This window comes from Rhinopithecus roxellana, chromosome 10, assembly GCF_007565055.1.
Source record: "Rhinopithecus roxellana isolate Shanxi Qingling chromosome 10, ASM756505v1, whole genome shotgun sequence".
NCBI classification, from domain to species: Eukaryota; Metazoa; Chordata; class Mammalia; order Primates; family Cercopithecidae; genus Rhinopithecus; species Rhinopithecus roxellana.
In genome coordinates, this window is record NC_044558.1 from 121,028,011 (window position 1) to 121,045,110 (window position 17,100).

At 43.7% G+C, this 17,100-nt stretch overlaps 1 protein-coding gene and 1 pseudogene across 4 annotated transcripts in view; one reads left to right on the plus strand and one right to left on the minus strand.

The window, feature by feature from the left end:
* The window catches only part of FGD6 (FYVE, RhoGEF and PH domain containing 6), a 137,855-nt gene that overhangs the window by 18,342 nt on the left and 102,413 nt on the right, over nt 1-17,100 (minus strand). For all 4 annotated transcript variants that reach the window (XR_004059530.1, XR_004059531.1, XM_010383914.2 and 1 more), the window contains exons 10-14: nt 14,285-14,343; nt 14,130-14,201; nt 13,034-13,102; nt 12,405-12,488; nt 10,468-10,547 (exon numbers count right to left, since the gene is read on the minus strand). Coding sequence is in view for 2 of the 4 variants with exons in the window: in XM_010383914.2 (XP_010382216.2) it covers nt 10,468-10,547; nt 12,405-12,488; nt 13,034-13,102; nt 14,130-14,201; nt 14,285-14,343 (364 nt within the window). In the remaining 2 variants the exon portion in view is untranslated. The remainder of the gene's footprint in view (nt 1-10,467; nt 10,548-12,404; nt 12,489-13,033; nt 13,103-14,129; nt 14,202-14,284; nt 14,344-17,100) is intronic.
* LOC115899947 lies at nt 1,397-5,952 on the plus strand (annotated as a pseudogene).

Sequence of the window (17,100 nt, forward strand, 5' to 3'; positions counted from 1 at the left end):
GGAAAGGCAGCAGTTGTTGTTAGGGCTTCTCTACCTATTTCACCCACCAAGTTCTCTGTCCCCACCCAGCTCATCCAGCTCATCAGGAAATATCTTTTCATTCAGCGCCAGATGGGAATGGGCTAAACAGGGGCAAGCTTGGTCAGACAAGGGTATTTTTTTTTCTCTGTTTTTCCAGCCATGCCTCTTTCCCAAAACCATGCTAACTCCAAATTATTACTGGTATCAGCATACTTACGAAACCACTGTTTACATTTTGTTTTGTATGTTTAAAACTGAGAGGCACATGTTAGGTATTATAAATAAAAATAAATATATAAATCTATATATACACAGTAGAGAAAGAGCAGAAAAGAGGAAGGGAGAGGGAACGAGAGAAAGACTTTAATAAATAATTAAAACTCCATCATAATAAAACAAAATTGATCAGAATGGGACTGTGACTGCGTTAAAAAAAAAAAAAAAAAAAAAGTCTGTAGTTTAATTTAGAAAGGGATTTTGAGGTATACAGAAGTAAAATCGGCCAGGCACGGTGGCTTACGCCTGTAATCCCAACACTTTGGGAGGCTAAGGTGGGTGGATCATTTGAGCTCAGGGGTTCGAGACCAGCCTGGCCAACATGGTGAAACCCTGTCTCTACTAAAAATACAAAACTTAGTCGGGTGTGGTGGTGCATGCCTGTAATCCCAGCTACTCGGGGGGCTGAGGCAGGAGAATTGCTTGAACCAAGGAGGTGGAGGTTGTAGTGAGCTGAGATAGTGCCACTGCACTCCAGCCTGGGTGACAGAGCAAGACACTGTCACAAAAAAAAAAAAAGAAAGAAAGAAAAGCAGAAGTAAAATGACCTGATACCTGCAATTTGTTTTAAAATAGAAAATTACGAAACAGGAAAATCAGTGGCAAAATCTTGATCATTATTTTTAGTTTTGGTGACTGAATATGCAGTTTTTGGTATTATTTGCCCTAATTTTAAGTATATTTGAACTCTTAAACAGTGTTTCTAAAATAAAAAATTCTGCCATTAATAATGGTACATATAGACATATGTTGCTGTATTTCAGAGAACCCAGGGCAGGTCAAGAATAGAAACCACTCACCTTGCCTACAATCATCATTCTCAGAAAGCACCTCCCTAATCCATGGCTTGAGTGCCATTTAGAATGTTCATTCACATGGATTAAAAAAGGTAGAAATCCAGTTTACAAATAAAATTTTGAAACACATTTCTCAAATTTTCATTATATACGAAGAACAACAAAAAACAACCCCTTTCTCTCTAAACCAAACAAAACCCTGCCTTATTTACCGCTACTATTGTAGCATTACTTCCAAAACTGGATGCCATTTAACAGTTACTACGTCAGCCAGCTCTGCTAAATGCTTAGCAAATGTCACCATGTCTCACCCTCAGAGCTTCCCCATGGAATATACATTGGATCTTACACCCCCTGCCCCCAACTACAACATCACCACCCACCTTCACCATTTACAGGTAAGGAAACTGAGAATTAGTAACGTTTCATAATTTGCTTTATAGACAACAGACTACTAAGTGATGAGCTGGTATTAAACCCAAGTGTAGTTAAGGACTGAACCTCTCACCACCAGGTCACTGCTAGCCTCTGCTCATGTTCTCTGCAGAACTACATGATGAGAATACACGCTAAGGGTTCCAAGCAAACATTCATAAAAAATTACCATCTCTCCCTCCCTCCCCGACTCCTCACCAGAAGAGTAACAGAAAGTAGAGAGGCAGATGGTAAATTTTAGAATTGCTGTTGGATTCTTCTGGAACCCGGGGAGCATGTGGAATGTGATTCAACTGTGCAAATCATGTCACATATGCTGTTCTTTCATTTAATCATTCCTGGCTCTCTCCTGTGTGGGGTTCTGCCAAGACAATGTTTACCAGCTCTTGATAACACATTTCTCACAGACCACACACATTTGCCCGCAGCATCCAGTGGAGATATTCTAGTCTCCTTTTGTAACATGATTAGCAGAAGAATCAGCATCTTCTTCAAACTGAAAAACTGTTAAGTCAAGTATTATTTTCTTTATAGAATGTGTATAGTACAAGAAAGCAGATTTGTGTCCAGTAAGTACCACTTTCCCAATGACTGCGATGAACTGCCAAGGGTTAAAAACCTGGCCAGGCATGGTGGCTCATGCCTGTAATCCCAGCACTGTGGGAGGCCAAGGAGAGCAGATCACCTGAGGTCAGGAGTTTGAGACCAGCCTGGCCAACATGGCAAAACCCCGTCTCTACTAAGAATACAAAAATTAGCCAGGCATGGTGGTGTGCACCTGTAGTCACAGCTACTCAGGAGGCTGAGGCAGGAGAATCACCTGAATCTGGGAGGTGGTGGTTGCAATGAGCTGAGATCGTGCTACTGCACTCCAGCCTGGGCACCAAAGTGAGACTCTGTCTCAAAAAAAAAAAAAAAAAAAAAAAAAAAAAAAAGGTTAAAAACTCTTCAATAGAAAGGATTTGGGGTTGTTCGACCATGCCACACCATTTACTACTTGGACTAACTGCAGGATGCCTCTGAGGTTCAAAGGCCACATCACTTTGATTTGTGAGTAATGTTCACTAGGAGCCTACAAAGCCAGGACCTAAGCCAAGAACTGGGCACACAAAATATACCTCACTCGTAAGGATGCACACTGAATTGAGGTGAAACATGTAATTAACATATGATGTAACAAATGTAGATAAATAACATAGAAGTAGTAAATTACCTCATGTAAGTAGCAGGGATGGCTTTGCAAAGGTGATGACAAAGTTAGGGCTTGAAGAGTTACAGGAGTTTGGCAGGGCACTCTGTCTCTCTGTGTACCCTCATTCAGTCTGCCAGGTGTGGTCATCTCTAAGCTGATGGTGCCCAAATATATGCCTCTGGCCCCAACTCCCCTCTGAAATCCAGATCCTTAGAGAAACTGCCCCTTGATGGCTGCATTTGGATGTTGCATAGACACCTTACATTCTACATGCACACTTGAAACTCAACTCCCAATCTCTCCCCTAAAGCTGCTCCTCTCCCAGTGCTCCCTGTCACAGTGCATGGTACCACCTCCCAATTCATAGTATATGCTAGAGTCTCCTCTGAAGAACTCCTCTTATACCCTGTGTCCAATCAGTCCCCTCCTTTAGGCCACCTCCCAAACCATATTCCATGTAGCAGCCATAAACTCTTTAAAAAATGCCAATCTGATCACATCATTCCCTTGTATAAGCCTTTCAGTGGCTCTCTGTGGCTCTTAGGCTAAAGAGCAAATCCCACAAGATGGTTCTGCAGCATCTAAGTCACCTGTCCCTCCAGGCTTGTCCTGGGTCATTCTCCTTCTCATTCTTGAGCTCATGCCACTCTGGCCTTCCAATTCTCTTAATATGTCATGCCCCTTCTCACCTAAGGACCTTTGTACACAGTGCTCCTAATGACCAGGAGGCTCTTCCTTTTTCCTCTTTGCCCCTCTGACTCCTACTTATCTTTCCTAAGTCAATATAAACAGCAAGGGTTGTAGGGAAGAGGCTGCCCTCTCTTCCCCATTGTAGTTTAAGGTGCTTTGCTTTACAGCCTCCTAGCCCCCGGTACTTTTTCTGTGCATAATTTAATCACCCAATACTTAATTGTGTTAATATTAGCTAAGTGCATGTCCTCCTCCATGGAATGTCAGCTCAGTGAAGGAAGGGCCCTTTTAAGTTTTCTTTTTCTTTTCTTTTTTTTTTTTTGAGACAGAGTCTCGCTCTGTTGCCCAGACTGGAGTGCAGTAGTACGATCTCGGCTCACTGTAACTTCTACCTCCCAAGTTCAAGCAAGTCTTCTGCCTCAGCCTCCTGAGTAGTTGGGATTACAGGCGTATACCACTATGCCCAGCTAATTTTTATATTTTTAGTATAAAATATTAAATGGGGTTTCACCATGTTGGCCAGGCTGGTCTTAAACTCCTGACCTCAAGTGGTCCGTCTGCCTTGGCCTCTCAAAGTGTTGGGATTACAGGCATGAGCCACTGCACCCAACTTGACCCTTTTAATTTTTAATCTACTATGTCCTGATGCCCAGCACAATGCCTGGCCCAAGGTAGAGGCTCCATACTCCTTACTGAACAAAGGGATGAACTGCAGGTGGAGGTAACACCTGTGGAAGGCAGACAGCGGTGGAGTTGGCTGGCATGCATGGAGTCACACGCAGATCTGTGCTGATAGAGCACGCAGTGTGTTGGTGGGAGGGGATGGAGAGACTTAATAGGGATGAGGCCTCCTTACCCCCTTTAATATGGGATGCAGTACCAGACTAACTGGTTGGAGGAATATGGAAGGAGAGCATGGCATACCAATGACATTCAATATGCCTTAGCTCTCTTTCCCTCATGCCAGCTTGATCCTCCCTTGGAAATTTATTTTTCCTTTATCGAGAACTTTCCAGTTCAATTATTTCTCCTGCAGAGCCCACATTCAGCCCATTATTGGGCTTTTTCTGATTCATACCATTGTTCATCATTGTAAACCAAGACACACCATCATCTACTGCCCACTCACTACCTGGCTGCCCAACTTCTACTCTAGTCTCCTGATGGTCTGTCTTCTACAAAGAAGCCGGTGTGATCTTTTACAAATATAAAATAGATATTATCACTTAGCTGAAAACTCTTAAAAATGCAATGATCTTACTATGGGTGGCCCCCACCTCTTGCCCCCAAACTGTAAGTCACATTTAATCTCCCCTGGTACTAGGGGAGTACTAGGCTCTCCCCGGAGTACTAGGCTCTACCTATACTGGATGTCTTGCTGTTTCTTTAACATACTACACCCTTACATACCTCCCTGGTATGTCTTTTGTTCTTGCTGTTCCTTCCATCTAGGATTTGCTTCTGGTCTCTGATGCTCCTCAGAGATAACTTTTCTGATCCCCCCTCACCCCATAAAAGTTCTTGACCTCATCACTTTCTATCTGCTCAGCCTACTTTATTCTTCTTTATAACACTGAACACTCCAAATTATTTATATGTGCATATATATATAAACCCGATTATTGTGTATCTCCCACTTTAGAATAAAGGCTTATCCTTAAAGGCAGGGATTGCACATCCCCAGCTCCTGGACAGGGTAGGTGATGCCCAGTAAACATTTGTCGAATGGTTGATAGTGGACAGTCTCCTTCCCTAATTGCCCTCCATCTGCCAGTCTCCAAACAATGACTTCCTCTCATCACTAAAGTTAGACTCAGCAATGATTGCTCTCAGTTATCACTGCTTATCACTGAGCCCCAGACTACTAACAAAAAGACAAACATTGCCTGGACCAGCTGGCCGCTTGCTGCCGTGGCTACACCGTCTCACCCACTCATGTTACTACTGCTGCCATCCACAGAGGGCTGCTTCTTGGCAACAAGACTCCCAACTTTGAGGCACTGTTGGCTGATACAGCACTGTTGGCTGTATCTGTTCCCACGACTTTCTAGGAGACTCCTGTGGCATTCTTTTTTCCCACCCTCAGGACTCTACACCAGTTTACACCATGGAGCTTGGCAGAGCTGCAAAGCTGGCACCAGAATTCACCAAGAGCAATGTGAAGTTGATTGCCCTTGTAACAGACAGTGCTGAGGAACATCTTGCAAGGATATCAATGCTTACGACAGTGATGAGCCAACAGAAAAATGCCCTTTTACCGTCATTGATGGTAAGGATCAGGAAGGACCTTGCCATCTTGTTGGGCATGCTGGATCCTTCCGAGATGGAAGAAAAGGAATGGGTGTGAGAGCTTGTGGTGTTTATTTTTGCTCCTGATAAGAAACTGAAGCTGTCTACCCAGCTACCACTAGCAGCAACCTGGATGAGATTCGCGGGGTAGTTCTCTCTCTCCAGCTGACAGCGGAAGAGAGGGTTACCACCCTGATGGATAAGAAGAAGGGAAACAGTTATGTTGCTGGGCATGGTGGCTCATGGCTGTAATCCCAGCACTTTGGGAGGCCAAGGTGAGCAGATCACTTGAGGTCAGGAGTTCCAAGACCAGCCTGGCCAACATGGTGAAACTCCGTCTCTACTAAAAATCCAAAAAAAATTTAGCCAGGTGTGGTGGTGCACACCTGTGGTCCCAGTGACTTGGAATGCTAGGGCAGGAGAATTGCTCGAACCCAGGAGGTGGAGGTTGCCGTGAGTCGAGATTGCGTCACTGCACTCCTGGGCGACAAAGCAAGACTCTGTCACAAAAAGGAAAAAAAAAAAGTTACATAAATATAAACCTTGATCAGAGCTGTTCATTACACCTGTCTGGTACTGATCTGGAAATCATGAACATCCAGGTATTTACCTGACAACCAAAGAAAGAAACATTTACTATAATTTCCTGAATTAGTTAATCTTAATAAAATAGATTACTGTTTTTCACCAAGGCTCATTTTTACTTGGGAAACAGAAGTGCAATTAAAACTTGACTTTTCGGCCGGGCGCGGTGGCTCAAGCCTGTAATCCTAGTACTTTGGGAGGCCGAGACGGGCGGATCGCGAGGTCAGGAGATCGAGACCATCCTGGCTAACACGGTGAAACCCCGTCTCTACTAAAAACTACAAAAAACTAGCTGGGCGAGGTGGCAGCGCCTGTAGTCCCAGCTGTCTGGGAGGCTGAGGCAGGAGAATGGCGTAAACCCGGGAGGCGGAGCTTGCAGTGAGCTGAGATCTGGCCACAGCACTCCAGCCTGGGTGACAGAGCGAGACTCTGTCTCAAAAAAAAAAAAAAAAAAAAAAAAACTTGACTTTTCTATAGGCATTTCCTCCTTGGAATTTTGAAAATAACTTTCTTGATTTTAAGAACCAAGCTCAAGCACTCACTGGGAACCTGATACATGGGGGTCTTAATGTTCTTTGAACTTTCTTTCTTTCTTTCCTTTTTTGAGGCTGGAGTGCAGTGGTGTGATCTTGGTTCACTGCAACCTCCGCTTCCCAGGTTCAAGCAATTCTCCTGCCTCAGCCTCCTGAGTAGCTGGGACTACAGGTACGTGCCACCACACCCGACTAATTTTTGTATTTTTAGTAGAGACAGGGTTTCACCATGTTGGCCAGGATGGTCTCGATCTCCTGATTTCGTGATCCACCCGCCTCGGCCTCCCAAAGTGCTGGGATTACAGGCGTGAGCCACTTCGCCCGGCCTTGTTCTTTGAACTTTTGTTCAAACTCCTCTATCCCTCAAAAATGAAAAAAGGGCTGAACGCAATCCTGCCTGTAGCACTTTGGGAGGCTGAGGCAGGTGGATCACCTGAGATCAGGAGTTCAAGACCAGCCTGGCTAACACGGTGAAACCTCATCTCTATTTTAAAATTTAAAAAGATGGCCAGACATGGTGACTCACACCTGTAATCCCAGCACTTTGAGAGGCCGAAGCAGGCAGATCACTTGAGGTTCGGAGTTCAAGACCAGCCTGGGCAACATGGTGAAACCCTGTCTCTACTAAAAATACAAAACTTAGCTGGGTGTGGTGGCACATGCCTATAATCCCAGCTACTTGGGAGGCTGAGACACAAGAATCGCTTGAACCTGGGAGGCAGAGGCTGCAGTCAGCCGAGATCGTGCCACTGTACTCCAGTCTAGGCAACAGAGCGAGACCCTGTCTCAAAAAAAAGGAAAACAAAAGAAAGAAAAAAGTCACAATGCCAAGTGATCGAGAGTTTACCTGCACTCTCTAAATATTGGTATCTGGTGGATGCTTCAGGTACCCCCAAGAGCTTTGCTTGTTCTGACTGGTAGCTACACAGCATTTGACAAACACTGCACACAGGTATTTGTCTTCTCCTGTCATCCTGTATGTCAGGCAGCAGTGGTTATTGCATTTCAGAGGAGTAACACACCCCAGGATGACTCTTCTCGTCCTCTGATTTTGGGAAATCAGACATTTGGTTTGAGTCCTTGACATTCATAGACATAAGTAAAATTATAAAGGTTGTCAGAAACACCTAGGTTCAAATCACAGCTCCATTGCTTACTACTCATGTAACCTTAGATGTGTTATTGAACCTCTCTGAGCCTCCATTTTTCTAATCTGGAAGATCAAGATAATACTCACCCTACAAAGTTATCATGGAACTTAGAAAATAAATAGAAAACAGAACATGAGCACTGTGACTGATACAGAGTAATACATGATTCTGGCCACTACTCCATCTGCTCCTAAGATCCTAGCTGATTTTAGTGGTATGGACAATTGGAAACAGACTACCTGGGTTCAAATCCTGGCTCTGCTAGTATAGATTAGTGGCTTTTCTCAGCATAGAATGGTTATAATAATAACAACTTGCCTCAACAGGTTGCTGTGAAGATGAAATGAAGTACTACACATAAGGTCTTTATGACAGTGCCTGGCATACAGTAAGTGTTATAAAAGCATTTGCTTCTATTTTTATTAGATCAAAGGTTAAATCTGAGAAGAGCGTGTCTCATTATTTAGATTGTGCAGTGGAGCATGCTATGACTATTGGCATCTCTCCCTTCACTAGTCAAACCTTCCTAAATACCCACTTCCGCCACTCAGTCAGTAACTCAATAATGTATTTTTATGAGTCATAGAGTTTCAGGTTTCCTTAGCACTTGAATTACATTATGGTAATATATTAAGTCACTGCAGGTTCCGGTATGGGGCAAGGTGGTATCATAAATAACAATGGATTTCTTTTCCCTCCCTCCCTCCCTTCTTTCGGAGACGGAGTCTCATTCAGTCACCCAGGCTGGAGTGCAGTGGAGTGATCTCGGTTCACTGCAACCTCCACCACCCGGGTTCAAGTGATTCTCCTGCCTCAGCCTCCCGAGTAGCTGGGATTACAGGAACATGCCACCATGTCTGGCTAATTTTTTTGTATTTTTAGCAGAGATGGGGTTTCACCATGTTGGCCAGGCTGGTCTCAAACTCCTGACTTCAGGTAATCCACCTGCCTTGGTCTTCCAAAGTGCTTGACCACAGGCGTGAGCTACTGCACCCAGTTCATAACAACGGATTTAAAGCAAAAGACTTCAGTTTGCATCCTGGCTGTGTCAACTATGTATCCGTAAGACAGCAACTCCATTTATCTGTAATTTAGTTTCCTTACTTTTAATAGGAGATTACACCTACCTCATAGATTTGTTAGAACCTTTAAGTGACACATACAAATTTCCTAATAACCTATAAAGCACTAGTTGTTCTTAAAAACAATCTGAGGCCGGGTGCGGTGGCTCAAGCCTGTAATCCCAGCACTTTGGGAGGCTGAGACGGGCGGATCATGAGGTCAGGAGATCGAGACCATCCTGGCTAACATGGTGAAACCCCAGTCTCTACTAAAAAAATACAAAAAACTAGCAGGGCGAGGTGGCGGACACCTGTAGTCCCAGCTACTCGGAAGGCTGAGGCAGGAGAATGGCGTGATCCCGGGAGGCGGAGCTTGCAGTGAGCTGAGATCCGGCCACTGCACTCCAGCCTGGGCGACAGAGCAAGACTCTCTCTCAAAAAAAAAAAAAAAAAAAAAAAAACCACACACACACACACAATCTGAAATAGTCATTTAAAAAAATGATCAGCAAAGCACTTTCACCACTGTTATTCTGTTCAGAAGAACATTTTAATCTCTGTGCTTCTAGCATACTATTGCCTCAGCTCTCAGCCACTTCCTTGCGTGGTAAATCAAGAGTAAAACTGCACGGTATTGGGAAAGAAGAAAAAGAAGAAACAAGAAGTCAGTGTTAGCCTAAATGCAAAAACTGCTGGCAATATCTGACCCTGTTATACTGACAAAAATCTATTTTTATATATTCTTAAAATAGGCCAGGCACAGTGACTCACACCTGTAATCTCAGCACTTTGGGAGGCCAAGGCGGGAAGACTGCATGAGCTCAGGAGTTCAAGATCAGCCTGGGGAACATACGGAGACCACATCTCTACAAAAAAAAAATTTTTTTTTTTTTTGAGACAGAATCTCTCTCTGTCACGTAGGCTGGAGTGCAGTGGTGGGATCTTGGCTCACTGCAACCTCTGCCTCCTGGGTTCAAGCAATTCTCCTGCCTCAGCCTCCTGAGTAGCTGGGACTACAGGTGCCTGTCACCGTACTTGGCTAATTTTTGTATTTTTAGTAGAGATGGGGTTTAATCATGTTGGCTAGGCTGGTCCCAAACTCCTGACCTCAAGTGATCTGCCCAGCTCGGCATCCCAAAGTGCTGGTACTACAGGCGTGAGTCACCGCACCAGGCACACAAAAAAATGTTTTTTAAGTTAGCCGGGTATGGTAGTGCATGCCTGTGGTCCTAGCTACTCAAGAGGCTGAGGTGGGAGAACTGCTTGGGCCATGGAGGTGGAGGCTGCAGTGAGCCGTGATTGTGCCACTGCACTCCAGCCTGGGTGACAGAGTGAGATGTTGTATCAAAAAAAAACCAAAAACCAAAATTTTCCTGACATTCCCTAGCAAGCAGACTGAGAATGAGGAAAAAAAAAAAAAGAGAAGAAAAAACTTACCTGGCTGAGAGAATGAAGGAACGTTCTACACTTTCAATCTTTAATTCATTCTGATAGGCCTCTTGGGTAGGTTTTCTGACCTGGAAGAAAGCACAACAATTTGAGCTGACTCATCCTACTGAAAACCGTATCAATGAGCTGAAGTCTAATGGCCCTAGCTCTGACATCCACGACAAACCTTCCTATCCAGCTTTCTCTACTGCTATTCTCCTTCATCTACTCTATGCTCCAGATGAATTAAAAAGCCCACATGCTGGCCCACCTTTCCCACCTCCAGGACTTTGCTCACAATATGCCCTCCACCTGGAATGCCTTTCCCCTACATCTCAGCATGGCCAAATGTGACCTATACTTTAAGGTCCACTGGCTCTTCCTCTTTTCTCCTTCTTTCCTAGCTGCTCTCAAAAGCTGCAGGCCAGTCCCTACCATGATCATCAAACACTGCAAGTTCTTTATTTTCTGAACTCCCAAAACTGTAATTGTGCCTTTACAGTGATACTCATTACTGTCTACTTTATAGGTATTTATGTGTAGTGTACTATCTTCCCAACTAGTTGCTAAGTCCCTGGGGGAGGAAAGACAATAAGAATCATGCTTCAACTTATCTTCGTATTTTCCATCAAACTCATTACTGTTTTGTTTATAGTAGTTCTCAATAAATATCTTATGAATAAATTAATGCATGAGTGAACAAATGACTACATGAATGAATAATCAAAAGCATAAACAGGCAGGGTGCACTGGCTCACGCCTGTAATCTCAGCACTTTGGGAGGCGAAGGTGGGTGGATCACTTGAGGTCAGAAGTTTGAGACCAGCCTGGTCGACATAGTGAAACCCCATCTCTATGAAAAATACAAATATTAGCTGAGCCTGTAGTCCCAGCTACTCAAGAGGCTGAGTCAGGAGAATCTCTTAAATCTAGGAGGCAGAGGTTGCAGTGAGCTGAGATCGCACCACTGCACTCTAGCCTGGGCAACAGAGTGAGACTCTGTCACAAAAAAACGAAACAAAACAAAACAAAAAAAACCAAATGCATAAACACTAACATATAGAGAGAGAAAAATAAAGGATGTAAGAAAGATGTTTATCTTAGGGAATTTTCTCTAAGTGTATTACATATTTGTTGTTGTTATTTTTAATAGAGATGGGGGTTTCACTACGTTGCCTAGGCTGGTCTCTTAACTCTTGAGCTCAAGCTATCATCCTCTCTTGGCCTCCCAAAATGCTGGGACTACAGGTGTGAGCCACTGTGCCCAGCCTTTATTTGTTTTTTTTTTTTTTTTTTTGAGATAGTCTCACTCTGTTGCTCTGGCTGGAGTGCAGTTGCACGATCTCAGCTCACTGAAACCTCTGCCTCCCAGGTTCAAGCGATTCTCCTGCCTCAGCCTCCTGAGTAGCTGGGATTATAAGCATGTGCCACCACGCCTGGCTAATTTTTTTTTTCTTCTGTATTTTTAGTAGAGATGGAGTTTCACCACGTTGGTCAGGCTGATCTCGAACTCCTGACCTTGTAATCCACTGGCCTCAGACTTCCAAAGTGCTAGGATTATAGGCATGAGCCACCACACCTGACTTTATTTGGGTTTAAAAACAAATCACCTGGGTGGGCATGGTGGCTCACGTCTATGTAATCCCAGCACTTTGGGAGGCCAAGGCGGGCTGATCACTTGAGGTCAGGAGTTCAAGACCAGCCTGGCCAACATGGTGAAACCCGTCTCTACTGAAAATACAAAAATTAGCCAGGTGTGGTGGTGGGCACCTGTAGTCCCAGTTAGTTAGGAGACTGAGGCAGAAGAATCACTTGAACCCAGGAGGTGGAGGTTGCAGTGAGCCAAGATTGCACCACTGCACTCCAGCCTGGGTGACAGAATGAGACCCCGTCTCAGACAAAACAAAACAACAAAACAAAACAAATCATCTAACAGATGCACAGACCTTCATTCCAGCCAATGAGAGCATGTTGTTCAGTTTATACATTCCAGACTGCACTGGTGTTGTATACAGCAGGGCATCATTAAACTGAAAAGTAGAAACATTTCACGGGACAAAGTAAAGAAACACATTTCCACTGCAAAGATTTTGACAAGATACAAGATTAAAGGATAAATACCTTAAAGGATAAATAATACCTCTTTGCTAATAGCTCTCTGAATAAAATACTTATATTCTGCTATATACACTAGAACTACCTACAATGTTTTATTAGAATATAATTTAAAAGGCAATTTCTGGAAAACGTGCTTTATTTCCAAGTTCTGTAACAGATTTAATGTTTTTTGAATTCTAAATCCCATGAAGGTATTACAGTCTGCCTAAATAAATGATTAGAACAATTTTCCAAGTTAGAAATGGAATAAATTCCAAAAGGAAATAATCTTCTGGTTATGCATCACAGCAGACTTTATTTCCCATACTTGAAATTCAATTAAGCAGTATAGCCAGTTAAAGAAGCCACCAAGGCTGATATGTGAAGGTACTAAGCTTATCTACCATGTATAAACGTCTCCTTTCCTTAAGCAACTATCCCTACCTCGGCCAAATCAGAGCTACACAAGTCCTCTTACCAGGAAAAACATTCGAGGTTGCATCACTTTCCGAGACAGCTTCATCAGAATTCCTTCTTTGAGAAAAACCTGATTCATACAAACACACCCATTTAGTCCTACCATCACAACACAACAATACAATCTCCTTTTCAACTTTCTTTCCCGAGAATTTTTTTCATGACAGACTGGGGAGCCACAGTTCCCTTGAGATTTTTTTACAGTCATAGTTAATTTTAAACCTTTAAATCATTTAGGAATCGGACAAGCAGCAGGGTTGGATAAATCCAATACTGGCCCCAGGGATACTGCATGGAGGGATATGTAATTGACTGAGCATGTACTTGATCCTGAAGCATAACCAACATCCTGACAACTGCATTTTGTAACTTTCCTTTCATTTCCTAGGCCACTTTTGTGCTATATAAGGAGGATCAAAATACCAATTTCCTCCCTCCCTTCATCATCTTCTCTTACATTAAAGATTTTAAATGAAATTGTCTTCAAAACTGTGTGAGGTTGCTGGCATTACACAATAAAACGATCCCATTAAATCAGATACTCTGTGGGGTCCCTTGCCGCTCCCCTAATTTAATTGGACTTACTTCATGAATGGGCTTATTCCTTTTTTTTTTTTTTTTTTTTTTTTTTGAGACGGAGTCTGGCTCTGTCGCCCAGGCTGGAGTGCAGTGGCCGGATCTCAGCTCACTGCAAGCTCCGTCTCCCGGGTTCATGCTATTCTCCTGCCTCAGCCTCCTGAGTAGCTGGGACTACAGGCGCATGCCACCTCGCCCTGCTAGTTTTTGTATTTTTTAGTAGAGACAGGGTTTCACGTGTTAGCCAGGATGGTCTCCATCTCCTGACCTCGTGATCCGCCCGTCTCGGCCTCCCAAAGTGCTGGGATTACAGGCTTGAGCCACCGCGCCCGGTCAAATGGGCTTATTCCTAATTCAATTGTCACAGTGACTTATATCATGAATGTTTTGAACGGATAAAGTGATCAAGACTGAGAAGAGTAACAAAAACAACCTATTTTTATAACAGAAATGATAAACAGATACAGATGGTACCTAAATGCATCGTATTAAGTTTGCAAAAAGCAATCTAAAATGCTTACCCGACCAGGCTGCACAATTTCATGGTGTCCATTTAAGCTGTACTGAATTTGCATAAGTTTCTGAAAGTTGTCCTACAGAAAGACAATGGAAAGCATATGAAGGCCTGGGCTTTCAGGTTCAAGACCACACCAGCCACTGATAACAAGACACTTACTCCTTGCTTCATGGTGTCATTGGCGTGGTTGGCTACCTCTATAACAACAGCAAGGGCATCTGAAAGAGGCAGGAGCAAAAGGTGCATTTAGTAATTACAATGGAAACAAATAGTTTGCAACATTAAGCAATTCCAGGGGACAAGATAGCTAGTTTATAGCAACCAACCTCTGGAGGAGCTTAGTTGACTGTGAGTAGGCAGTCAACTAAGGTTCAATGAAGGCAAAACCAAACCAAACCAAACACCACCACTACCACCAAAAACCTGGTCAAAACAATATATAGGGAAATAATGAGCTAAAAGAAGACTCTAAAGAGACACTGTAGACCATGTTTATTAACAGTATGAATGTCAGGGTTGTTTTATGCTGTGATTTGATTATCCTATTCAAGTTTACAAGGATAAGGATGGGATTTCACCTGGAAGATAAGGACCATCCAAGTATAAACTATCTTGGAGAAAAGGATTGTGAGGGAAAAGGATCTTGATATAGGAAATGAAAATTACGAGAAATGACTAAGATCAGATCTCAGTCTCTTAATCTGATTCCAAGAGGCATGAATTAGAAATGGGGGAAATGCCCCATGGAAGCATCCTAGATCTTAGGAATTTGCAAGTGTCATTTTGTGAGCTGGGTTATTAGCTTCATGGGCCTATCTGTGTTTTATTCTTTTTATTAACCCTTTACCTTTTAGCAAAGTGTTTTTCCATACTCCAGCCTTGTTATCTTTGTAACTAGGTCTAAAGGAAAAAGTTTGCATTTTGTCAGGTTTGGGGCTGTAGTTATTCTCAACTCAGGGCCACAGTGCTCCCTTATGGACATGTAAACATGTGTAAAGACAATTTTTGGTTGTCACAATGACCAGGAAGATCCACTGGTCTTCAGTGGGTAGGAGGCAGGGATGCCAAACTCCACGCACTAGTCATTAGAAACCCACACAAAGATTATTCAGTACAATACGACAGTAGCATTCCCACCGAGGAAAACTGGTAGAGTGTTAGAAAGGGAAGCATCTCCTCCCGAGGCTGCTGTAGCAGTGACAGTGGTCATCAACAAAACGACTATTAAATAAAAGACTGTCTGGGGTGGTGGCTCACGCCTGTAATCCTAACACTTTGGAAGGCTGAGGTGGGCGGATCATTTGAGCTCAGGAGTTCGAAACCAGTCTCAGCAATAAGGTAAAACCTTGTTTCCACAAAAAATCCAAAAATTAGCCAGGCGTCGTGGCCCATGTCTGCAGTCCCAGCAAGTTGGGGCGCTGAGATGGAAGACTCATTTGAGCCCAGGGGGTCAAGGTTGCAGTGAGCCCAGATCACACCACGGCACCCCAGCCTAGGTGACAAAATGAGGCCCTTTCTCAAAAAAATAAAAATCAAAAACAACAACAAATCAATTTCTGAAAAGGGGTTGAGGTGTTTTGGTCTGGTTATTGTAATCTACCAAAGGACAGTCTTCCTGGAGGTTTCTGTATTCTTTCAACATGTATCATCATCACTATTATTAAAAGAAAGCATGTTTTCCTTATAGAGAGACCCTGACTATATATCAGATTTTTTTTTTTTTTTTTTTTTTTTTTTTTTTTTTTTTTTGAGACAGAGTCTTGCTCTGTCTCCCAGGCTGAAGTGCAGTGGCATGATCTCGGCTCACTGCAATCTCCACCTCTCAGATTCAAGCAATTCTCCTGCCTCAGTCTCCTGGGTAGCTGGGATGACAGGCGCACACCAGTATGCTCAGCTAATTTTTGTATTTTTAGTAGAGACGGGGTTTTGCCGGGCAGGGCTGGTCTCAAACTCCTGACCTCAGTGATCCACCAGCCTCGGCCTCCCAAAGTGCTGGGATTACAGGTGTGAGCCACGGTGCTCAGCCATATATCACAATTTACAGCGCCTGGTACCCTCTTCACAGCAGGTATTCAAGAGGTTACCTTAGACACATTTCCTGCTTTCTGGCCTGCTGGAATTCCCAGTGGACAGGGGAGAGATGCCTTAAGATTTAATGGATGACAAGGCTGCTGCTGCTACTTGGTCACCTGGTCTCCCAAGCTCTACCTTCCCCACTCCATTCTGTGATTCTACTTTCCCCATGTCAGCCCTGATGCCTCTATTCCTTTAACTCTTCTCCCTACCTTTCAAAGTTATACTTGCCTCACCTTCCCTTACCCTTGGAGTCTCATCCACACTGCTCACCACTCTTTTTTTCTTGAGACAGAGTCTTGCTCTGTCGCCCAGGCTGGAGTGCAGTTGTGGGATCTTGGCTCACTGCAACCTCCATCTCCCAGGTTCAAGCGATTCTCATGCCTCAGCTACTGAGTAGCTGGGATTACAGGCATGCACCACCACACCCCACTAATTTTTGTATTTTTAGTAGCAAAGGGTTTTGCCATGTTGCCGAGGCTGGTCTTGAACTCCTGACCTCAAGTGATCCACCTGCTTCAGCCTCCCAAAATGCTGGGATTACAGGCATGAGCCACCACGCCCAGCCACTGCTCACCATATGATTGCTGTGCCTCTGGCCATAGAGTGGGCCTCACTGTTCAGTGGTTTTCTCATCTGTCTTTGCTGTAGCATGTAATTTTCTTTAAATGAGCTCCTTAATCTCTGACCCTGAATTTGTTTTATGTGTGAAATTGACCCAATAACTCATTTTCATTGAAGGCAGAAGCCCAGGACCCAGGACAGATGTTTTCTTTCTATTCTATAAGTTCTATATACAATTTGTATCCTCAGGAGAGGGGCTGCCATCAGGAATGCTCATTTTTCCTCCCCCCCATTCTCCCACTCATCTCCAGTCCTACTTTTTCCTGTAAAGCTTCCCT